Source organism: Rhinolophus sinicus, linkage group LG01, assembly GCF_036562045.2.
Source record: "Rhinolophus sinicus isolate RSC01 linkage group LG01, ASM3656204v1, whole genome shotgun sequence".
Classification (NCBI taxonomy): Eukaryota; Metazoa; Chordata; class Mammalia; order Chiroptera; family Rhinolophidae; genus Rhinolophus; species Rhinolophus sinicus.
This window is the reverse complement of record NC_133751.1, coordinates 68,203,277-68,227,831: the sequence shown is the minus strand read 5'-3', so window position 1 is coordinate 68,227,831 and position 24,555 is coordinate 68,203,277. Positions and strand designations below refer to the sequence as shown.

The 24,555-nt window shown below is 41.9% G+C and overlaps 2 protein-coding genes across 6 annotated transcripts in view; one reads left to right on the top strand and one right to left on the bottom strand.

Moving 5' to 3' along the window:
• CCDC191 (coiled-coil domain containing 191) overlaps positions 1 to 227 on the bottom strand; it is a 63,450-nt gene extending 63,223 nt beyond the window's left edge. The window contains exon 1 of one of the 2 annotated variants that reach the window (XM_019734878.2): positions 69 to 227. In XM_019734878.2, coding sequence (XP_019590437.2) covers positions 69 to 158 — 90 coding nt within the window. In that variant the 5' untranslated portion in view covers positions 159 to 227. The remainder of the gene's footprint in view (positions 1 to 68) is intronic. The other variant, XM_074331674.1, reaches the window with a different exon arrangement.
• Positions 228 to 404: 177 nt separating this feature from the next.
• On the top strand, positions 405 to 22,475 carry QTRT2 (queuine tRNA-ribosyltransferase accessory subunit 2). Of its 4 annotated transcripts, none has more exons than XM_019734885.2 (9): positions 405 to 558; positions 2,733 to 2,955; positions 3,735 to 3,790; positions 5,406 to 5,482; positions 7,704 to 7,916; positions 12,623 to 12,822; positions 15,387 to 15,538; positions 17,977 to 18,094; positions 20,324 to 22,475. In XM_019734885.2, the coding sequence occupies exons 2-9, from the start codon at positions 2,756 to 2,758 to the stop codon at positions 20,553 to 20,555; spliced, it is 1,248 nt and encodes a 415-aa protein (XP_019590444.2). In that variant the 5' UTR covers positions 405 to 558; positions 2,733 to 2,755; the 3' UTR covers positions 20,556 to 22,475. The 4 variants fall into 4 exon arrangements, with proteins under 4 accessions (XP_019590444.2, XP_074187824.1, XP_019590445.2 ...); XM_074331723.1 differs by having other exon boundaries at positions 410 to 558; positions 2,657 to 2,955; XM_019734886.2 differs by having other exon boundaries at positions 414 to 558; positions 2,733 to 2,776.
• Positions 22,476 to 24,555: the final 2,080 nt, after the last annotated feature.

Below are 24,555 nucleotides of genomic sequence, written 5' to 3'. Positions count from 1 at the left end.
ATAGGTGGGGCTGCGGCTGGCCCCGGGCCGGTCTTCGCACCCCACAACTCCCGATTGCAATGGATCACCTTGGGACTCGGTTTCCTTGTAAGCTGCTTCCAGCGATTCAGCTCCGTCCTCTTCCTTGAAGAGGATCTTTTGTGAGGTGCCAGCAGCATTTTCCAGTTTCAGGTCCGAACCTCCGCGGCAACAGACAACCGCTCCTTTGCCTCTCCTGCTTCCGGGTCTCCCTGGGAGTTGTAGTTCCTTTGTCCACAAGGAAGGCAGGTGTCGGCGGCCGACGAACCACCACTCCCAGGAGGCTTTGCGCAGGCGGAACGCGTTGGCTCTGTTACCTATAGCAACGGCAGCGGTCCCTCGGCGCCGCTCTCACCGGAGCTCGCTGTGAGATTACTTTTGCCTTTTACTGGCGCCCAGTGATGACGGAGTGCTTCCTGATTGGATCTGCACCCGAGGCGGTGGTTTAGGGAGCCGAGAATTCTGCAAGCCGAACACGTGGGAGCGAACTGTGAGGAGATTGAGGGGGTCTCCAGGCCAAAAAAGTTGGGCGGTTTGCAGGTAAGTGACCCCTCTCCCTGATGCTGTGGGAGCTGCTACGCGTCGTGCCCAGACTCTTCCGGCTTGTGTTGCAGTAACAGTAATTGTACTTCCTGCCATGTCTCTCCTTTTCTGGGTCTCTTGGCGGCTCCTGTAAGTCCAGATTTTCTCAAATCGTGTTAACTTGACCACATCTCCGAGAGAAAGGGGCCTCCTTTCGACGGGCCTCTGCTCGAGGATCAAGTTGTGAGGCGGAAGTGTTTTCTGGGCTGCACAGGATACTTGGGAGGGTTGGCACGATCTCGGGTCCCTGAGCCAAGCGCCTCGCGAGGCCCGTGGACGTGGCCCATGGAGTGAAGGTGAATCCATCCTTAGTGACGGAGCCTAGGCGTTGCTGTGGACAGTCCATTCTAGGACACAAGTGTTCAGAGGCCAGAAGTAGAGATTTGGAGCGAGAGCTTTGGAACCAGCTACTTTGTAACTGTATGACCTCAGGCAACTTTAAATTTTCGGATCCTCAATTTACTCTTAAGCAAAATGAGGGCGACAGTACCTAAATGATTGGAGTGCGGTAACGATTAAAAAGTAGTGTTTATGTATAGAGCTCCACCAGGAAGCGTAAACTAAAGTAGACTTTGTAAAGAGTAAAGAGATTGGTGAAATGCGATCAGGGAAGCTGTGCCCTCAGACTGTTGCACAGATCTTAGGACCTTCCCTAATACCTTGAGTGTCCATCAGAAAGGTGGTTGTTGATTAAATTGTGTTACATCCAAACTATGTAATATCATGAAGTAGTTATTTAAAAAGGGTAAGTTTGCTCTGTCTCTTCTTCAGGAAAGATACACAGTGTATATTACTGGAAGAAAAGCAAATTGCGGAGAAGTGCTTACAGTATAGTATGTTGCCTTTTTTTGGTTGTCGTTATTAAAAAAAACACCCGGTCCTATATACAAGCATGTTTAAATGTTTCTATGAGCATGGAGGTTGGGAGAGTGGATAGAGGCAGAGAAGGGAAATAAGGGAAAACCAGAACGATAATAACACTATAGTAAATTGGAATATATGACTCTAAAATTATATCTTAACATTACAGTTAAAATGTAAACATTGCATAAACAATGGTTGCCTTTCAGAGTGTGGTATAGTATAATGCTTAAAAGGACAGGCTCTAAGATTGGAGCCTCTAGATAGATGTAATTACTTATCTACTAATAAAACCCAGCCCAGGCTCATTGGCAAGAATTCCAGAGGGTATGGTACCTGCTATAGAAATGCTGGTATTTGTAAAACGCTGGTTATATCCTGTGACATTTTGCAAATGATCTGCCATGCCTGGTTACCAAGTCTTTAAAAAGCGGAACTTAGGATTCGCCTCACTGAGTAACAAATAATTAACAGCATCCAACAAAGTAATTGATAATGTTTTCTGATTTTTTTTCTCCTGTGTATCTATGGAAATTAGAAAGTATATCTTAATTTTTTTCTTTTGTCAAATATTTTTTCTTTCCAATTATAAAAGTAATGCTAAATTGCTTATGAATTACATGTATGCTCACAGTTTCTCACCTCTATTTGGATACCACATAAGAACATATTGGAAAATAATCCCACCCCTCAGAGATAATCTGTTTATCTTTTGATGTATATTCTTCCGTATATCTTAATAAACACCAGAATGCTATTTGGGAATCTGTTTTCTTCATTTAGTTACATATTAGACCAAGTTGCTGTTTTGCCTAATACTCTTTCAAATTAGAGAAAGAAAAAAATTGATTAAAGAAAAAGAAGGAAAAAAAAATCAATCAAATTAATTTGTATTTCTTATGCAGTGTGACCTTTCTTTGGACACATTTTCAAAGCTGACAGTCAGCCTTGGCTTCACAGTGTTCTCTCCAGGATTAGTTTTTTCTTCCGTCCTTCCATTTGTTTGGTTTTCATTACGTCAGACAAAAATTCCATGACTGAATTTCAATGCAGTTGATGTCATCATATTGCTTTGGGACTTGAGGGGAGGTGTCTTATTCTCTTTGTGTCTTTTCCCATTTCCCTATTCCTGATATCTAAAAAAATTCCTAGCCTGGAAGTAGTAATAAACATGTTATCATTTGTTTTCTTGTAGGTTGTGTTCTTTGCAAAATATTTAGCCGTTAGCTGTCCTGGAACTCCGTCTGAACTTGATGTTCTTTTCTTATCAGGACCTAGAGGAATCTCCCTCAGGATGAAGCTGAATCTTACCAAGGTAGTTAATGGCTGTCGCCTAGGAAAAATAAAAAACCTAGGCAAGACGGGGGACCACACCGTGGACATTCCAGGCTGCCTTCTGTACACCAAGACTGGCTCTGCCCCACACCTGACCCATCACACCCTGCATAAAATCCATGGGGTGCCTGCCATGGCCCAGCTTACGCTGTCATCGCTGTGAGTATTAGACCTGCCCATCTAAGCGTCAGCTCTGGCAGTGGCTTAGTTACTTTAATAAGGTGCAGTCAAGCAAACTTTTTTTCTTTTCCTGACATGCACAAAATTTGTAGATTTTTAGAATGAAATCAGAAGAAATATATCAAATATTACACTCTATCTGGTTCTAGTCTGGAAGCCATGGGCCAGACCTACATGGCAGAGTTGCTTCGCTTTTCTTCTAAACCCGAGGTTCCATACTGCCCTCATTGCCACTGCTCCCGGGGCGACAGGGCAGGGAACGCTCTGTGACAGCTGAAGCTGGAGCCTAGGGGCTGTCTTCATGCACCAGCCTCAAAGTTTTCTCTGTCTCTGCACATGTGCTTGCTAGCAGTACCTACAGAAACGGAACTAACGGAGTTGGATCATTTTGTGTAATGTACATACTGACTTTATCCTGAATTGAAGAACCTGCTATGTGATGAAATAACTCCACAGTACTATATTAATAACAGTGATTTTTAAAGGGCAAGTGGAAGAAGACAGTCTGGGTATTCTGAAGCAGTTCAGAATATCTGCTTTGCCAGTTTCTCTTCTCAGAGAAGAGAAACACTTGACGACCTTTACTCTGGCTACTGACCCCAGCCTAGTGAGTTGAGGCTATTGAATAATGGTGGGTTTGTGGTTCAAGACTGCGTTTACTGTCATCACTTGTTTGGGCGAGGAGAGGAAGGCTTCAGTTGTATACAGTATCTGTAGAATGGTTCCTTGTATTATGTATTTTTCTGTTTTGCTTACAGGGCAGAACATCATGAAGTCTTGGCAGAATATAAGGAAGGAGTTGGAAAGTTTATAGGTAAAAATTAATTATTTGTGTGTCTCTTGTGATGTATTAATTTGGAGTCTGGAGGTGCTGTTTGTTCTTTGATCTTTCATTCATACATTTACTTATTAATAAGCATTTATTGAGTAGGAACTAGGCATTCGGGATTCAAAGATGAATAGGAAATATTTGCTGCTCTCATGGAACTCAGAGCCTAGTTGGGATAGGGATAAACAGGTAATTCTGAATTTGCATGATTAGGGATATGTACATGTATCTATCATGAGAGCCAGAAGGAGAAACACATAATGTGCTGTAGGTTACTTGTGGAAGGAGGTCAGAATAAGGAAAGGGTTCTTGAAAGAGAAGATGAGGGAGCATCTCAGCTGGGTCAAGGAAGAGTAGGAGTTAGGTCAGGTTGGTGTAGCAGTTGTGGCAGGCAGGTGTGGGCAGACGCTCCAGGCATAGAGCGAGGACCCAGAGGTCAGACTGCATGGGACATGCCTACGATCCAAAGCAGTATTGCCCTGCTTGAGCCTAAAACATAGGCGGAGGATGCTGTATTTGGATATGTTACTGTTATCTTTTGTTCCCGAAATAGGATGTATGTGTCCATGTATTTTATAAGAAAAGCTTAGCAGTGATAGCTAGAGAATCAATTCTGTAGACCACCTTCTCCTGAAGCTTTTCCCCAATATCTAGGACTCACCTAAGTGAATGAAAATCCAGTTTCCATTGGTTACTCAGTCCTCTGCTTCTGAGGGAAACTGCATGACAACTTGATTGTTAAAAGGCCCTATATTTCAGCAGAGGAATTTATGTAATACTGTTTTTCTTGATCTGAGACCAGATTTAATAATCAGCTTTAAAGTATACAAGCATATAATTCAGTGAAAATAGCTAATAAAGCTTTCTACAGATAATTGTCATAATTAAAATTGTGGAAAACAAGGTAGAGAACTGTAGGTTGTTTTTTTTTTAATTTGCTTTATTTTTTTCATCTTTTATCAATGAAATCCTAATTTTTTTTCTTATGAAATCTTTTTTCTTAAGAAAATATGATATTTAAGCACATAATGGTTTACTAAACCTTTTTTGGATTTTTTTTTAAATGACTATCTTTCTGACTAAAGAATCTAAGACTGTCATCTTGAGTCAATGAAACTTACTGAAAAGGAGATCCATTTGCAATATCCTATAGCTTCCCTATAATTCTGCCTCTAGGGACCCATGATATGGGATGGTTTTATTATTAATGAGATTACCCTTTGACCATATCATTTCACCTTTCCAGGAGCTGGTTCCCCTTGGATGGTACCTAGAATGAACCTACCTGATACTAAATTCTTCTTCAAAGCACATTGAGTAGGGTCAACATGTCATTAAATGCTTTTGTTGTATCTCATACTTTCTAAGATATACCATTCCTTTGTAGCAACTCACTGTCATTAGAAATGAACCTTTACATTTAATTTTTCTTTTAGATTAGAAGATTTCAAAGTAGTCTTTTCATTCATGTTGACGTGCCTCCTATAATTCTAAGTTTAGTGTTGCGTTATCCCGCAGTACAGATTATGAAGCTTCTGTCTATTATAATACAGGGTAATTGTTGATGTGCTTTCAAGGGTTCTTTTCTGTGTTTATACAGGCATGCCAGACGCCCTCTTGTACTGTTCCCTGCACGATCCAGTCAGCCCCTGCCCAGCTGGCCATGTAACAAATAAGGTGTGTTCTCAGAAGGACCCCCAAGGCTGCATCTTTGTCCCCGGAAGTCAGCCTGCTGTATTTCTCACGTGCTAGGATCCCACTGCCTGGGATGCTGGCCCGTTCCTGACCCCTGTATGCCTTCTCTTTATTTCTATGAATATAATGGGATGACAGTTTATAGAGGTTAGAGTAGGGATGCCTGAGGATGGGGTTATGGTAAAAAAATCTGGGCCTGAAAAAGGGTCAAGTACATTCCAAAAAAAGAAATTGCTATGATGGTAGAAAACAATAGCCTTTTGATGCCCTGCTTTATTTGCAGTTTTTAACAACCTCAGGAAGAGTGGGGAAAGTTGCTGATGAGTGTTATCACATGTGTAACTATATATAGTAGAACCACAGTGTAATACGGCTTGCTTTTAGAACAGAATTTCAAAAAGCTGGATCTACAACCAGAGAGTTTTAGCTAGTAGGGAACAGTATCAAAAGGACTTCATTAAAAGTTTCCACCTGCAACGTGGCCCCATTGCATTGACCCTGAGGACAGCAAGGCTGCAGTATATGCTCCTTCACCGGTGCAATTACTTTTCCTGCACCCACTATATTGATATCGGCAATATCTATTAATCTTACCTAAGATTGCTATTTTAAATCACCCTTCTTTAAACGTCTTTTTATTATGTTATTTGAATTCAAAGAAAATATTTTGACGTCAGTTATCTATACCATTTATAAGGGAGAGAGGATTCACCTAAACACTGTTTTTATGCCAGAATAAAAAAGACTCTATGTGGCCTCCCATCGATGTCTTTGTCAGTCTCTTCTAAGAAGAGAGATACTGTAACCAAAGGGACATACAGAGGTTCTCATGCACCATGGGATTTTTGTCTTAGCACATAATTCCGTATCTAACTCAATTTGCTAAATACTTAATAATGTGTTCGGCCCTCAACTGTGCTTTTGGGGCACACTCATGAATTGGGATACTCCAGTCAGACAAATATACGATGGTGTGATGAGGGCTATCTTTTCTATAAAAGAAATAAGTACAAATTCTGAGAGAACTTAGAAGAGTGGGTGAGTGATTACACCTGGGAAAGTTTGGGGAATACATTCGGGTAGATACTGTAGCCACGCAACAGCTTAACTTTTTGTTTCCTCCTACCTGCCCCCATAGAAAGGAGAGTCTGTAAGACGATCCTTTCAGGGACTTTGCTAAACCTTTGTGTTTGCACCTTATGCCTCCCTGTTTGGTCCCAGAAAGATGACTGGACAGTCAATGACGAGTAAGATTCCTCACGGAAGGAACAACTCAAGCCAGACGCGTCCTGGGGACCAACAGGAGAACCCACGGGGTTCACAGAGGTGGGCACAGCCCCACCTTCCTCAGGCTAAGGAAAGCCTCAGCCTCTGGCTGCATTCCTTCCCAACACCTGCAAGGGAAGTGATTCAATGAGGTACTCTCCATCTATTCATATGCATATAGGTTTTGTCCCTTGGGGAAATTGAGACTTACTGTCCAGCTATCTGCAGGCAAGGGTGATTGACTCCAATCGGTTTTCTATTAAGATGTATGAGATTCACAGACTGTGGAATAAATAATGTGAACGCCTTATGTGAATATCAATAAAAGCCACCAGTCAGCTTGATTCTGGGCTCCAGTCTTCCATGACTGCGAGGCCCCCTGGCCTTCTGAGATTTAACTGCATCGAGTCTCTGCTTCTTTTTTGAAAAACTTAACCTAAAGCCGCCCCTTTTTGTTCCCTCGCTGCCCGAGTTGTGCTGGATGTGACAAGATACCGTTAAGATTTGAACTATAGTCTTAAAAGGTGTATAATATTTTACTAGGCAAAGTAGGTGAAGGGCATTTCAGTCAAAAGGAATAATGAGAGCAAAGAAGAATCAAAGTCTGGTGTATTCAGGAACAGCATGGATGGAGTGGGGTGAGGGAGAACTGAAGACTGGGCTTCTAGAAAAGTATATCAAAGAATTCTTGGGGGCAAGCTCAGAAGTTGACACGTATGGCTGTTGAAGGATTCTCTGTGAGCTCTTAAGTTTCTTAGAGAAATGGGAGTATACTACAGGAAACCTCTTTTACTCACCCTAGGATATTGAATCACTACCATGTCTCTAGTTGTAAAGAAGAATTAAATTCAGAACTGCTTTATTACTTTATTATTTTCTTTTTATTTGCATTTTACTCTTGCTAATTTCTCATTCCCATTGTCTTGTTCCATGGCAGTCTGTGTCTGTGTGGAGTGTTGGAGGACGAGTGGAAATGACTGTTTCCAAGTTCATGGCAATTCAGCAGGCCCTTCAGCCAGACTGGTTTCAGTGCCTCTCAGATGGAGAAGCATCTTGTGCAGAAGCATCTTCCATAAAAAGAGTCAGAAAGTCTGTTGACCGATCGCTTCTATTCCTGGATAATTGTCTGCGGCTACAAGAAGAGTCAGAGGTAAGGCTGTACATCTCACCACTCCTTTGTCTTTGAAGTTCTTGCTAATTTACATTGCATGATACCGTCTTCATTTTTTTAAATTAAAGTTTATTGGGGTAACGATTGTTAGTAAAGTTACATAGGTTTCAGGTGTACAATTCTGTAACACGTCATCTATATATCACATTGTGTGTTCACCACCCAGAGTCAGTTCTCCTTCCATCACCATATATTTGATCTCCGTACCCATATCTACCAACCCCACCCCCCTTACCCTCTGGTAACCACAAAACTATTGTCTGTGTCTATGAGTTTTTGTGTCTTCATTTGTTTGTCTTGTTCTTTTGTTGTTTTCAGTTTTATATGCCACATATACCGTTTTCTACTCCTACTTCTCTGCTCCTCACTTCTTGCTCCTCACTTCTTGGTCTCTTTTATGCTCTCCTTTTTTTCCCCTGAACTGTTAAGCGTTATTGCTCTCTAAGATTCTTAGGCTTTCTTTTCATCCCACTGTATATGTTCTCCTTAGGCAATCATCCCTTAGTTGTTTTTTTTGTTTTTGTTTCTTTGTTTGCTTGTTTTTAATTTTCTTATTGGGGCATATTGGGCAGTGTGTTTCTCCAGGGCCCATCAGCTCCAAGTCATTGTCCTTCAATATTAGTTGCAGGGGGCACAGCCCACCATCCCATGAGGGAATTGAACCAGCAACCTTGTTATTGAGAGCTCGCGCTCTAACCAACTGAGCCATTCGGCCGTCCCTCCAGCAGCTCAGCAGCAGCTCATTGTCTTCAGTCTAGTTGTGGAGGGCGCAGCTCACTGGCCCATGTGGGAATCGAACCAGCAACTCTGTTGTTCAGAGCTTCCGCTCTAACCAACTGAGCCATCCAGCTGCCCAATCATCCCTTAGTTTTTATTGGTGAATGGTTCTAAAATTGTAGGTATAATCAAAATCACTCTGCTTAGTGTCACCATTACATAACTACAGGGCTTTAGCTAGGTTCTGTCACTGGACCGTCCCTCACATGCACCTCAAACTCAGAGGTAACCATATTCTGTGTCTTATTTCCTCAAACCCTTTCTTTCTTTTGCTCTTCCTCAAGACTCTTTCTCAGTTTTTGGCAGCCACTGAGTTCCTCAGCCCAGAAATTTGAGTCTTTCAAGATTCCTTTTAATGTCCGATTTAATACCCAATAGTCACTTCTCTTTGATTCTGTCTCCCTAATATATCTACAGTCTGCCCCCTCATCACCCTCTTGTCACCACCTTAAGTCATAATAGCCTCAGCATCTCTTACGTAAATTACCTTTTAATTATTCTTTCTACCTCGGTTCTCATTGGTGCCTAAGCCGTCTTCAGCCCTGCTATCTGAGAGATCTTTGTAAAGCACAGAAGTGAACCCACTGCCCACCTCCCTAAAAGAATTTAGTGACTGTCCACTTCAGCTTTTACATGGCCTGGACGGCCTGCTGTGACCTGGCCTCAGCCTGCTCCTGCAGCTCAGTGTGGCCTACTTTCTCCTGTGGCTGGCGCTCCGGCTCTTCTGACTTACTGCCATTCCTTGAGGCGTTATCCTGTTTCATGTTGCTGTGCCTGTACACAGACTTACTTCTGGACTGTTTCTTTTTTCTTATCTTCAGCCATATTCCTCCTCTTGCTTCCAGATCTGGTTCATTTAATTCCATTCTTCATTCTAGGAAACTGTCCCTAATGCTTCCAGAAATTTCTTTTCATCTTTTGCCACTCCCCTTTAATTTGTATGTAGCTCAGTTATAGCCCCAGGCACAGTGTACTGCACTGATTTCTTCGTATTTGTCTTTTTATTAGTCTTTGACCTCCTTAAGCTCAATTTCTGTGTGTCATTTTTGTGACTTCGTTATGTAGCAGAATTCTTGCTGGTGGTGAATAGTTGTGATGGGGTGGGACGAAGCTGTGCAATAAATAAGGGCTCCTGGTAGCAGAGTTAATGAAACGGGAAAAGGATGCATTCACTAAGAGAAAGCAGAGGAGGTAGGAGAACAGAAGATAGTGATCAGAGTGGAGAATTGGTATCTGTGATGATTTTATATACAGTCGTCCTGAGCAGTGATCAGGTCCCACCAGGGTAAGCCCATTCAGTTTGAGAAACATTGTTATTTTCAGTTTACCAATAAAAATGTAATTTGGCTAATGAAGTTAATATACATGAAATAATGAGAGAAAGCTTAGTAGTCATTCTGAATAGAATGCTCAGTATCTGGGAACATTGCTGTGGGTCTGAATTGTTAGCATTGCTCACCAGCAGTTGTTTTCAGCCAGTAATTATCCTTGTAGGACGAGTAATGTTTGGGTGAGTAGAGAAGAAGATGGAGTACGACAGAGCAGTGGCCAGATGAGCCTCAAGTCCCTCTTCTGTGTTACAATCAGCCTCACCATTTCACACTTTCCTGTGTGTTGGTCAAATGCTGGGGTTCCTCTCTGTACCCCTTATGCTTATGCTGTTGTCTCGATATGATTATTAATAGTGCCATTTTACTCTGAAATGTGTTCCATTTTAGACAATAAATTATATAGGATCACAGTTCTTACACCCAGAAAAGGAGTTTCCCACATAGGGCTGTGCAAGCAGTCATGTAAAGGGGCATCCCCATGTAAAACTGTCTGCTTTGTACATCTGCATACATCTGTTCCTTTTCCTAGGAGTCCTTCTGCTCTTATTCACTGGATCGTTTCGTTCTGACTGCCCTTAAATATTGAAGTTCCCAAGGTTCTGTTATTGGCTGTTTTTCTTCTTCATATATTTCCTAGGCCAGGGATGGCAAATGGATTTCATCCGAAGGTGCTTGGAGCTGTGTCTGAATGCAGCAGGAAGAAAGAGGCCTATTGGCCATGTCTGCCATGGAAGCAGGAGTAGGGAATCGCAGCCTTGTGCCAAGGGTCTGTGTTCTAGCCTGGGCAGGTGCATTTGTATCATACGTGTCCATAACTTCAGGCCTACATATTCAGTGGCTAAATTTGTATGCCCCTCTGATACCTCAAACTCAGAATACACAGAACAGACTATTCTTCGTGCCTCAACATGCACTGTGCTTTTAGGATTCCCCGTCTGCAATTCTCACCTTCTCCCCGAACTTGCAAAACAGCAGCCAGGAGTCATCCTAGACTGTCTTCATTCTCCGGAACAGCTGATTAGTCAGGTCGTGTTGATCGTACCTCCTGAGGAGGTTGCAAATCCCTTCCCTCCTCTACCCCACTGCCGCTGCTTTAGTCCAGGTCCTCCTCGTCTTTTGTCTGGATTACTGCCGTTGTGTCCTACCCCATCCTTCACTCAGACTCACCCTTACTTCATTCTCCACACAGCATTCAAAGTGCTCTTTCTGGGGGAGTAGTTTGATTGTACCCTCCTGCTTAAACTAAGAAGCGAAATTCCCTCTTCACAGCCTGCCAGGCTCTCCATCCCTCTGTTCTACCAGAGAGCCGCTGTGGGTTTGTGTATTTCCTTGCCATCCTTATTTTGACAGTTTCATATACATAATTATTACGTGTATATGCATACCTACATGTGATTTTTATTACATGAATATGATCATATGTTCAGAAATTTGCTTGTCTTTTATTTAACAATATCTCGGAACTCTTTTCTGATACCTTGGTGCATATGAATATATTTGTAGGAGAGATTGTAGAAGTGAAATTTTAAGATAGAAAGATAAAAGCACTGACATTGTGACAAGTTTGTTGTCTCCTTCCCCTCCCATGAGGCTGAACCGATTTTTACTCTCTAGGTATCAGGGTATATACGTGTGTTTCTCTTAAACACTTTTGCCTTCACTATGTTGTTGTCACTTAACTTTCTTTGTCAGTGTGATGGGCAAAAGTGGTATCTAATTGTTTCCAGTTACGATATCTAATTGTTTCCAATTTTCATTTTCCTTACTGGCGAGGTTTAGTACACTCTCCATATGTGCACAAGGCATTCATATTTATTTTTCTCACGTTCGTATTCACGTATCTGCCTAAATTTCCATAGGCTTGTCATTTCCTTCGAGGATTTGTTGGAGCTTTTTCTATGGTATAGCTATTAACCTATTCCTCTACAAAGTAAGTTTTCCCTTGCCCTTGTTGATAGTGTATTTCACTAGAGAATATTAATGTTCTTGTACTCAGAAATATGTCAGCCTTTTCCTGTAAGCTGTAGGTTGCTTAGGAAGGCCTTCCTTATCCCAAGATTATAAAAATATTCAATAGATTCTTTTAATACTTGTATAATTATATTTTTTATGTTTAGATTTACTTTTGAGAATGTGTGCAATAGCAGTTTTTATTACTTTTTTTTTTTCCCACGTGGATAGTCAGTTGTCCCAACCAAATAGTTTAGAAGTTCATAAAGTTGTCTCTAACTGAGAGACTTGGCAGTGACCTAAAGCAGACCTGGATAGTCACTTAAACACATGAAAACTGTTCTTTTTATCCTTTTCCTCTTATACTTGCTCAGTATGCATTTAGTTTAACCTGAAGCATGACTACATTTGTCGATTGCCTCAGTTTCTCCTCAGTCTTAAGTATTTGGGTGGCTTTCAAATTGTGTTCTTTGAAGTCCAAACGGTTCTCAGGGAGGAGGGAGCACCAAGCACCATCCCTCTGCAAGATTCAGCTGTAGCAGCTTTGCTGCTTCTGTGCGTGGTTCATTTGATAAAGATCTCTGCTACTAGAAATGGTTTAAAGCATTCAGTTCTTTCTTATCTTAGGTCCTTAAGAAAAGTATGATCATTGGAGTGATTGAAGGTGGAGACGTGGTGGAGGAGAGGCTGAGGTCAGCACGAGAGACAGCCAAGCGGCCCGTAGGGGGCTTCCTGCTGGATGGATTTCAAGGGAATCCAACAACTCTGGAGACTAGACTGCACTTGCTATCATCTGTCACCGCAGAGCTGCCGGAAGACAAACCGAGGCTAGTGTTCAGTTAGGATGCAGGCCCAGCCTCGTGGGCTGCAGAGCAGGAGTGCAGGGGCGAGGGGGGTATATTATGTGGTCGCTACCTGGGCATGTCTTTGGATCTTTTGATTATGTCCTTTCCGGGCTGAATCTGCTGAGGCTGGCTCGGGGGGTAAGTTCCATCAAGGCTGCTCTGCCCTTGATTTCAGAATGTAGACCAGAAGACAGTTGCCATGTGAATTCATTTATTTGACCCTCATTCTAAATGAGGGCAAGTGTTATACTGTTTCCCCTCATTCTTTTGACAAGTACACATGTTGTTCTTTATTCCTTATAACATGGTGCCTGGGGGCAGGTATAGTCAGGTGGAATTCTGGCCTTAATGAAGAAAACTTGAGGACAGATCGGGGTGCCTGGCGGAGTGAAGACGGGCACTACTAAGGATCTTTAAGAAGTTCTTAGATTTGGTGGCTTCAGTTTTTGAAATTGAGGGGATCGGCAACTCTAGTGGGGTTGGTTCTTTTCATAAATCACAGGATTCACTACATACTGGTGAGAGGAGATGATCTACAAGGTTCAAAGCAAAAAATCCCAAGTTTCTGAATGTAGCTGATGTCTGACCATGTTTCTCCAAAAATAAGACCAGGTCTCATATTCATTTTTGTTCCGTAAGACACATTAGGGCTTATGCTCAGGGGATGTCCTCCTGAAAAATCATGCTAGGGCTTATTTTCCGGTTAGGTCTTATTTTCAGGGAAACATGGTATAATAATAGTATATGTAATTTTACCACTTTAAAAAAAAAATCCAGGTGTAGTTTGCAATAAAGTGTATAGGTCTTACGTAGAGCTTGATGGATTTTTACACGTCTACACCTGTGTAAACACCAGCCAGAACGAGGTATTTTTATCACCCCATGTAGAATTCGCCTCAGTTTTCACCTGGTTCTGTGTTCATTGCTCCCCCTCCTTGCTTCATTGTGCTGCAGATGACAGTTCAGCAGTAGTATTTCTAGTCATTTTCTGGACTTCTTGAGTTAAGTGCTCACAGATGTCTGTTACTGGATTTGAAAGCTGGGATTGTTTTTCTTCCTAAGGTGTAGAAATGCCAGCTTCAGTTGGAGAGGAGTTCTAAAACATTACATTATTTGAAGGAAACTGTAGTCAGAAAAACTAGCATATATTTAAGGGTCCACGTTGTTTAATACTACATAAGCCCTTTTTAGAAATCAGGGAGTCTTTAAACTTTTTTCTGCCAGTTCATAAAAGGAACTATGGGTAGAAAAACAAACATGAAAAACAACAGCCAGCTCTGCTCTGATCTAATGACTCCCTATCATGTGTTGGTGGCAAAACCTGGTTGAGTATTATTAATTCTCTCAGAATGCCTTACTTATTACCTCTGAAAATACTGTCTCATTGTATGATGCAGAGGTTTTATTAGTGGAGAAAATATAAAGAAACACAAATAAAACCACCTAGATTCTTAGATCTTATGAGCAGAGTGAAACTACTGAAAGCAAGAGTTGCTTTGTAAATGAACCTATGAAGAATATAGTAAGTCAAAATGTCTTTTGGGAACCAATTATAAAAAAGAATTACAGGCAAAATACAGTTAAAACATGGACGTATTTGAGGGGGAGATAAAGAACACAGTTTTGTACTTAAGAAAATCTCTGTGGAGGAAGATAGCCTATAAAGTTCAGCCTAAGACTAGGGAGGTTGTTTAGAATGGATGAAAGGGGGGAAAAACTAACCTTTATTGAGTTTCTCTCTGGGGCCAGAAACTACATTATGTGCTTTTTCAAATATCTCATTGATCAATCAATTCTGTAAGGTATGTTATGCAGGGTGTCAGGCAGGGTCTCAGCTCCCGCTCCCCACATAAGAACGCAGCACATGGTGAGGCCAAACAGGAACACCCACGAAGCCATAGATAGGGGAGTCACACTGTTATATTCTCACTGGAGGCTGTGTTGGAGACGCAGGAAGCAGGAGCCACACTATTCGCAACCTGCTGTCCACTTGTCTCTGCCAACCCACCTCACTTGTTAGCTGCAGTCCACCCTGCTAACCGAAATCCGCACTTGCTAGCTCAGCCACCATCTTCTTGCTAGCCCCCTATTTTCTGCTAGCGTAGCCACGGCAGTTATATTAGTGGCCAATGGCTCACTGGTTACAGCTGACGGCCAACTAGCCACAGTTGATGGCCATCCAATCACAGTTGATGGCCATTTACTACCCTAGTGAGCACCTTTCCACGTGAGGGCAAGAGCCTGGAAACTGCACTCCTGGCTCTGGCCCCACATATGTATTATTGCACTCATTTTTAAAATGAGAAACCTAAAACAGAGTGGTTAACAAACTTTCCCAAAGTAACACAGCAAGTAAATAGCAGAGCTAGGATTCTAGCCTAGGTCTCTGCCTCCAAAGCAAAGGTTCTTTCCACCACACCTTATTATCTGCTGCCTGCCGTGCTACCCATGGTTGGTGGTTTTCATTATTATTTTAATGCCTTCTGTAAAGACTCTTTGATTTCATTCCTGGCATTGTCCTCATGTCACTGTTCTTATTTTCACAGGCTCATTTGTGGCATTAGCCGGCCAGATGAGGTGCTTGAGTGTATTGAAAGAGGAGTGGACTTATTTGAGAGTTTTTTTCCTTATCAAGTGACAGAGCGGGGATGTGCCCTGACTTTCAGCTTTGATTACCAGCCGAATCCTGAGGAGACATGTAGGTCTTTTGAAGTTAATCTCAGTGTTATCCTTAAGTTTCTATTTCCTATTTTTTGGCTTGTGATTCAAACCAGAAATATGTGCATACTATAAAGCCAGCCTTTTATGAAAGTCTATCTTTGTTTCTTATCTGAACGCCCTGGCGTGTTGGTCCACAAAGCCAGGTACTTAATACTGTACATGTAGCTCATCAATATTAGGAAGTAATTTTGTAGTGAGCAGAACCAAGAAAAACAAAACCTCTTCTATTAACAACCCAAAAAAGAACATTCAGAGTGAATAGTGATGACAATCTAAGAAAATAAAACCTTTGAACTGCTTGGAAAAAGTTAATTCGTTTTTCACAAAAGAGTTCTTGTCTGCTTTTTGCAAACCCCATGCTTTTAAAATACCAGGAGTCTAACCTCCTCTGAGCCCAGTGTTACTTTTGCTTTTTTGTCTTTTTCTACACACTGAGATGGGGAAGCTGTTTTCCTCTGCTAATGTTGCTTTGAAGCACTGCCATTTTCTTTTATTGTTTAGTTATTCAGAAGTCAAGAAAATCAGTTTCAGATTCTGACATTTAACTGGCAGTAGAAAAAGAATTTGGATACAGACTTCGGGCGGCGGGGTGGGGGTGCGGGGGTCCCTTGAAGCATCTCCAGTTTGTCAGGAGAATGTTGCATGCCCAGCGTTCCCTCTGGCCTGCCCTCGGTAACAGGCAGCATGGTGGTGGAGGACCAGGGTTCGACTTTGGGGTTCTCCACTCACTCTGCTGGGAACCTTTGGCTGGCAACCTCTTTGGGCCTTGGTTTCCTTATCTGTGTAATAACGGGCTTAGACCTGGTAACCTTTACTCTCTTTCGGTGCTGATAAAAGTTCTGACTGGCACATAATCCTTAGAGAGGACAACGGATATAAAGGCACAAGAAAAAAAAAAGCAAAATGTATTTATTCACCTAATGAGGCAATAAGGGGTTTGACCATAGTACCTGGTGTGAGGTGATTGGTATGCTTTCCTTTCCCTTTTCCTGCTGTCCTTTGAACTCTTCCTCTGTCACTACCAACCTTACATTTGTCTAGGCCTAGAGACTTCCTTTAAGAGTCATTGTATTCCCCACAAGTTACCAAAATTTCATTCAGAAGATGTTACACTTTTATAAAGCAATTTAAGCATTAATCTGAAGTGAGTTGCTTCTGGAAACAAAATGAATAAGGTTGGTCAAATTCTTATATATAGGAGGTCAATTTTACTGTCCTTTATATGGACCAGAATATAATGTATGTGGATAGGTGTACCACTTTATAAATGATGTAAACACTTTATAAGTGTTCATGACTTTATTTACAAGCTGAATTATTTCCACCAGGACATACTTATTAGTTATTCCCTACCACGAATACGCAAAACTCTGAAAAGAACCTATATTGAGTTCTCTGGAACAAACAAGTTCCTTTTTGGCCAGAGAAAGCTGTTTCGTTATGATTAGGAAAACTGAAATAGTTTGAACATTTTTATTAAAGTATTACTATTAATCAGATTTGTAGATATGTGTATAGTAAATTAAAATCCTTTGCCAATTACGAAGTGAAAATTACAAAGGAATAAATTGCCTAATATAGGCACCAGTGTCCCCTAGTGACAAGGATTTTCCAAAAGCCAGGGCTTCCTGGTTTCCCACGTCAGCATGCAACTTCATAGCAGCAAAGTTGTAACAACCCTGCGTTCATTGTTCAGGTCACTTCTCTTTTTCCTTGGACCTGGACAAAACGACCTTCCTAGGAGTGTCTGTCCATTCTCCTTGGGTTAATCCTGATGTTGTTATTACTTGTTTGCAAAAATATTTATCTGCTTTCCCCTGTTTAAGGCAGCTGGCTCTTTGCATAGGCACTGGTGTTTCTCTTGTAATTCCAGGAATTTTTTTTTTTTTTTAAAGCAAAGAGTTCAAGGGAGCAATTCAAGTCCCCATTTAATTCTGGATAATCAGTTCCCTGAAGAGCTGGAGTCTCTGTACAGAGCACATAAATTAAAACCATATTTTACTTTTAATCTGTTTGGAACTCAGGCAGTTACAAAGCCCAGTTAATTTACATGTACTTTATGATGAGACATAACTTCATCTCACACATTTATTTTCTCTCTCTCTCTCTCTCTCTCTCTCTCACACACACACACACACAATAACTTTTTTTTAAACCATTCCTTGATAGTAAGATTGTTATATACTTGTAACCATTATTTGCTTAGACATTGTTGAATCTCCGAGTTTTGATATAGATTTATAAGTAGTGGGTCAGAGATCATCTTGGTACATACTGCTATTTTTCTTGTGTCTTTTCCTTCCAATAAATTCTCAGGAGTGGAGTTACAGGGTCATAGGACTGAAATAAAATTCTTCCAATGGGGGTCCACTTTTTATCTGATCATTCAAGACTTTTTATTGGTTTGTCCTTCAGTATTACAACAAAATGGGACACAAGAAGAAATAAAGTATGTGGATCAAACAAAGAAAACCAAAACAACCAGTTGCAACCAAGAAATGACATCATTTGAAATTAATCTGAAGGAAAAAAGGTAAGGAATTTTGTAAAGTTTAGGTTTTGATTTCTGACTTCTTAATATCAGTGTTTTAAAAGTTTATGTAACTGTTCCCTTTTCTGTTTATGACTTTATAAAATATTTATAGTTGAATATTATTTAGGCCTTCTCAAATTCAGTTCCAGAAAAAAATCTTTTTCTGCAGATGAATTTGTGTGCTTTGGCTTGTCAGAAAACTAAGGCTAGATAACTATTGTTTTAGAATAGGTGTCAGAAAGATTTGACCACATTCATTGTTTGGTGTTTTTTTACTCCTCCAGTTACTTTAAATCATGACAGAGCAAAATAAGGATTTCAAGATAAAACACTACAAAAGTTTTTTTTAATTTTAGGGAACCGAAGTCTTCTTGATTACATGCAGACTGTAAATCTTAAACAAAATATTTGCCTCTGTAAAGAATGAACTAAGATATCTTGTAACTTTGAATATATTTGGCCCAAAGTGGTAATAGTCAGGGAACCAGTGGTTTGCACGCTCAGTTTAGTGGTGTTTTTGGTTTTGTGTGAAGGGGTATTTTGGGGATTCAGACTTATTAATGTCTATGTAGTGATAGTACAGACTTGAAAGTTAATGAAAGAACATGAAAATCCTAGTTCTTACCTGTGCCAAAGAAGCTTCTTTTTTTTTTTTTTTTAAAGATTTTACTGGGGGGAACAGGACTTTATTGGGGAACAGTGTGTACTTCCAGGCCTTTTTTCCAAGTCAAGTTGTTGTCCTTTCAATCTTAGTTGTGGAGGGCGCAGCTCAGCTCCAGGTCCAGTTGCCGTTTTCTAGTTGCAGGGGGCACAGCCCATCATCCCTTGTGGGAGTCGATGAACTGGCAACCTTGTGGTTGAGAGGATGCGCTCCAACCAACAGCTATCCGGGAGCTCAGCTCAAGGTGCTGTGTTCAATCTTAGTTGCGGGGGGTGCTGCCCACCATCCATCCCTTGCGGGACTCGAGGAATTGAACTGGCAACCTTGTGGTTGAGAGCCCATGCTCCAACCAACTGAGCCATCCCGGAGGCAGCTCAGCTCAAGGTGCTGTGTTCAATCTTAGTTGCAGGGGGTGGAGCCCACCATCCCTTGCGGGACTCCAGGAATTGAACTGACAACCTTGTGGTTGAGAGCCCACTGGCCCATGTGGGAATCGAACTGGCAGCCTTTGGAGTTAGGAGCATGGAGCTCTAACCGCCTGAGCCACCGGGCCGGCCCCCCCAAAGAGGCTTCTTGATTGTAGGTCTGAAATAGTGATGTTTACCACATTTTAACTTGAAAAATAGCCAAGGAGATTCATTTCTATTTTCAAAATGCTAGGGTAATACTACTAAAATTCTCCATACATTATAAATTTATCTGGAAATTGCCATTTTCTTACTGTCAGCACTAGACTGGACATTTTGAAGACTTGGAGTTTGGATCCTAGCACTGCTCACGACTGTGTGACCTGGTCAAGTCATTCAGCTTCTTTGTAAGAGCTGCTACAAGGTGCCACACAGACGTGTACGGTGCTTAGAATGTGTGTACCCAGCGGTGTCGAAGCCTTTTGCTAGATTACCTCATTTAATCCTTGCAACAACTCCGTGGGGTAGGCACTGCTATGACCCTTAGGACCATTACAGATGAGAAAACAGACAGAGGGAGATTAGGTGACTTGCCCAAGTAAGTTCTGAGCCAGGAATCAAACCCAGGCATTGTAGCTCCAGCACCTTCCTTCTTAACCCCCTTAATGGTCTTCATCAGTAAAATGACAATAAAAATGCATGTCTCCAAGAGTGGTTAAAGAGATTCAGTAACACAGTGTACGTAAAAGTGCTTTGTAAACTGCAAAAACCTATGCAAGTAAGAGGTTGTACTGTGTCCTCTGATACTAGCTCTGGTGACAAATGGAAGAAAGTGTGTCCCTTAGAATAGCGTTTCCTAGCATTATGTGCCTTACCGTGTGGCTGACAGTGCTCAGCCCGAGGGAGCGACCCAGGACTCTCCTTGCTGCTCCTGTGTAAGCCTTAGGCTGGGAGGTCACATCCAGCAGAGATGGACTCCTGAGTCTCTGGCTCATTGTGCTCTGTCAGCTTCGACCACATCGCCACCTAAGCAGGTGCCAAGTGGAACATTTGCCAGCGATGTTATTAACTATTGGTTATGCACCAGCAGAACAGAGAGCCCGGTTGTGGACTTCTTGTATTCCTCACTTTCTGGAATGTCACTGTAACTTCCCTCCTCAGGTACCAGGAGGATTTTGACCCACTGGTGAGAGGGTGTTCCTGTTACTCCTGTAAGAATCACACTCGTGCATACGTCCACCATCTACTGGTGACCAATGAACTGTTGGCTGGGGTCCTGCTGATGATACACAACTTCGAACACTACTTTGGATTTTTCCACTCTATCCGGGAAGCACTGAAAAATGACAGACTGGCAAAGTTGAAAGAACTCATCCACAGGCAAGCATCTTGAGACCCATCACACCCAAGTCTAACTCTTCACATTGAGCCAGTGCCCCTGTTGGAATGTGGGAAGAAGAGAACAAGAAATGAACTAAGCTTTCATCATTTGTACTTGAGACTAAGGTCTGCTCAGATAAGGAATGTCTGTACCAAACTGCCCACATAAGGATAAAGAGACTTTTTCTAAAGACTTAAATGACCCAAGTTGATCAGAAATAACTGAACCATGACCTTTAATATTTCTATGCTAACTCTTTTAGTCAGCAGAGATTCGTTTAGTCAAAGACAAAAGCTTGAGATGTGAACAGACAGCCTAGAAGTGGTGGTGAGGAGATGCTGAGGGTTCACTGGGTTGGTTTGGAGCCGGAAGGGACATGATTAGTCCTGAGTCGCATGAGCTTGTGGACACCTGCCTGTTGACTGGAGAAGGAATCTGGCTGATTGAGGAGATTTCTGTATTTGAATCCTCATGTTCTCAGGGGCCTCTTTTGGACACTTCTGCCTTCCACGCTGACCCGGCAGTTCAATGAATCAGAAATGGCTCTTGCGACCTAACCAGGCAAGCATCTCTACGGAATGTGGGGCTGACACATTGCTCCTATGACCAGTTGGCCCAGGGATACCCCTCATTTGGCTACATGGACTGTTTGTGACTAGTGTCCCTGGAGCTGACTGGAAGTTTGCATCTGATTGTACATTTCTACTGGGGCCTGCCCTTCAGGTTCAGCGATAGTCTGAACGCGTAATAACTATAGCCCCATCACTTGGGGAAATTCCTTTACCATGTGTTCGCTCGGACCGAGCAGTGGACTGGCTATTAGAGGATTGGGTTTCAGTGCTACTCACCTCTCCATGCCTGGTTCCTCTTGACTAAATAGGGCAGGCATAGTGGATGGGACTAAATCAAATTCTTTGATTCCATCTAGTGCAGGGGTGTCCAAATTTTTTCAATGTTTTTCACCAAGGGCCATATGCGGTAAAATACACAAACAGCCGGGCCACTCACTCGAGGTGAAGTATGTATTGCGTCACCTGGTTTATTTAAGTAAACTAAATATATTTTTGGAATTTGCTATGGGCCAATTAACAATGGATTGCGGACCGCAGTTGGCCCGCGGGCCGCAGTTTTGACATCCCTGGTCTAGTGCTAGTATTTGGGGAACAAAACATTTTAGATAGAGTCCTAGCCTTACTTGTTCTTGTTTATTGATCACTGTTGGCCTGACGAAAATGTAGTAGTGCCAGGAGTCAGGCAACAGCAGAAATACTCAAGAGCCTAAAAAGGGGTTTTGGCCTCTGGATTTTGAAGTGGTAGGTGAATTGGCATTAGCCGACCCTGAGGCTGGGAAGACCTTCCTGGATCATCTCTGATTCTGTGATTTTTTTCTGCTCTTGCCAGAGGACTGACATCCGTGTTGACAGTGTGGCAGGCGATTTTGTGTGTGTGCTTTTCTATATTTATCAAGTTTTCTTTAAGAACACACATACACACAGCTTTTGTAAAACAACAACAGAACCGAAAAGATGCCTTTGTTTTGTTTGTAGGAGTGTGAAATATATTTGTTTTATATTCTTGTGCTATATTTTACTGTTTGTTCATTTTAGTGGGTGTCACTGAACATTGTTTTTAATTATGTGGTTACTATATTTTTATGTGTTGGATGCCCATCTATGTGGTTTCCTTTTTAGTGGTATAGGAATGTCCATGAATTGGATTTTGGAATTCATGAATTTTAGAATTCATGGACTTTCCTATAACCTCTCTCCTTCATTAATGGCAACGTTACTTATGAAAGACAGAATTTCTGTTCTCAAGGATTTGATGTTTTGAAATATATTGGATTGGACTTGTTCATATGTTTATATTCCTGTTCAATGCCAAATCCATTATTGGAGGAGTATTAATAAATATCCCCAAATCAGTATAAAATGTATGAGATTTATTTATGTTCAAAACACAAAATTCTGCCCAATATGCTCCATTTTTCTGGGTTTTTTTCTTATTAGCACATTTGAAAAATGTTTCTGTAATGTAAATCTATTAAAGTCAATAGCCCATAAACATTTTTAAATAGTGTCTTGTTTCCTGTGAATAGTAGTGGATCTATTAAAATACTAAATTTTCATGGTACCAGAAATGTTCTCCATTGGAAAAAGATTTTTCTATATTTATTCCATCTGTAGTCATGGTTTTAAGTGCACGCACGCTAAATGCAGAATCCAAGGAGATTCAGGGATGCACCTGTCTCTTTCAGTTATATAATTGGGGACCTTAAGGCCATTAAGGCTTAGCACATAATAAAAATAACTACAATCTATGGAGCATTTTTAATGTGCCAGGCACCTTAGTAAATGCTTTCCATACATATCTCATTGACCCTTGGAGCAAGGCTGTGAGGTGTTGATATTATTCCCTTTAAGAACTGAGTTTCAGAAAGGTTGAGTATGCTGCCTAAGGGCCTACCAGGAATTTCTGGAAGATTGAGTAGTTTGCCTAAGGGCCTACCTACCACTAGTTAGCGTCCAGGTTAGACTTTAGCTCCATCTGACTAAAACTCAACAGTGAACCATTGCATTGCGTAGCATCTTTCTTGCTCATGGGTTGAAGGGACAGAGAAGCCAGGATTGAAGAGGTAGAGGGTGCTTCTGGAGCTTTGCGGCAGCAGGGTCCCTGCACCCACTCCTGCACTGGGGAATAGCATGCGTAGCCTACAGTACCACGCCGTTGCCTGTAGGTCTGTAGGTGCTCAGTGTGAGTTGCCGTTCCGTGTCCCCAAATCCCTCTCTCTTCCAGTTTGGGGACTGGACTCACACCCCGATGGTGTTGAAAGGGTTTGGGTCTGCGATCGGTTCCGGTGGACTCAGGTAATCAACAGGAGTCTGTGTCTTACAGGCTTCGGAGGAGGGGTATTTTATTCTCTGGGAATAAAGGGAAAAGTCCTCTAAAACATTTTTAAACCAAACACTTGTGTAATTAAAGTATTTTAATAAAAACTTCAAACAAAGACCATCAAATGTTAAGATTTGAGTGTGTAAGCAACTGTCGTATCCAGGATATTTTTTTCTGTGGAGGCAGCTTGGAGCTCACTGAGAAACCAGAGTTAAATGATTACCCTGTGCCTTCCTGATTAGGAACAGGCTGCTCTCTGCAGTTTGATTAGTCTCGCTCGTAGCTGCGGGATTACAGCTTATTAAAATCGACAGTGCTGTGTAGGGCAGGGAGCCAGGAAGGTCAAACTCACATGCTGAGCCAGCCACTAGCGAGGCTCTGCCTTTACCTGAACGTTTGGTGTAATTGCCATCCATTGTAATATTCTTGTTCACTTCTGTCCTTTTTTTCCCACTTTCAGGTCTCTTTCTCATTTTACACCTTGCCTCCCCCTTCTTTCTCAGGAGAGTCCCTGACTTAGGAGCCCGTCACCTAAATCACAGCAAAGAAGAGCAAGCCGAGTGTAAGCAGTGTGAATTGCGGTAACCTCACTGCCCACAACAATCCTGGCCTGTGTCTGTGCTCCAGGCATAATTACTAACAGCACCCCCTTTTACTCTCAGAAGTGCCCTAGTGTGGCCGACAAATGATCTGGTCACCCTAATGTGAGTGGTGGAGATGGCACATGAGAGAGCAGGTGCCCCATCTACGTGGGACAGCTGCTACCCACTCGCCAATTGCTGCTGTGGGTCCAGTGCTGTCAGATCCTCCAGTGGCTCAGAGAAGCCAAAAATAGGGATTTTCAGATGAAATCTCACAATTTTTAAGTGCTGGATCAATTTTTTAAAAAATATTCTGCTAGCCATACAAAACCTACATAGCTGTGCCTCGTTTGCGGCCTTTGGCTTAGAATCTGGAGGGAAGGCATTTTCAGCATTTTAAAATTTCTCAGTGACTCAAAATATACAAAAAAAAGCACCTACAGTTTCTAGCCCCTGCAGCTGTTTGCAGATTCCCACATAAAGAGCCCCATTTTCTCCCAGCTCTGGGGCATGACCCCCACATAACTCCCAGAACCGTT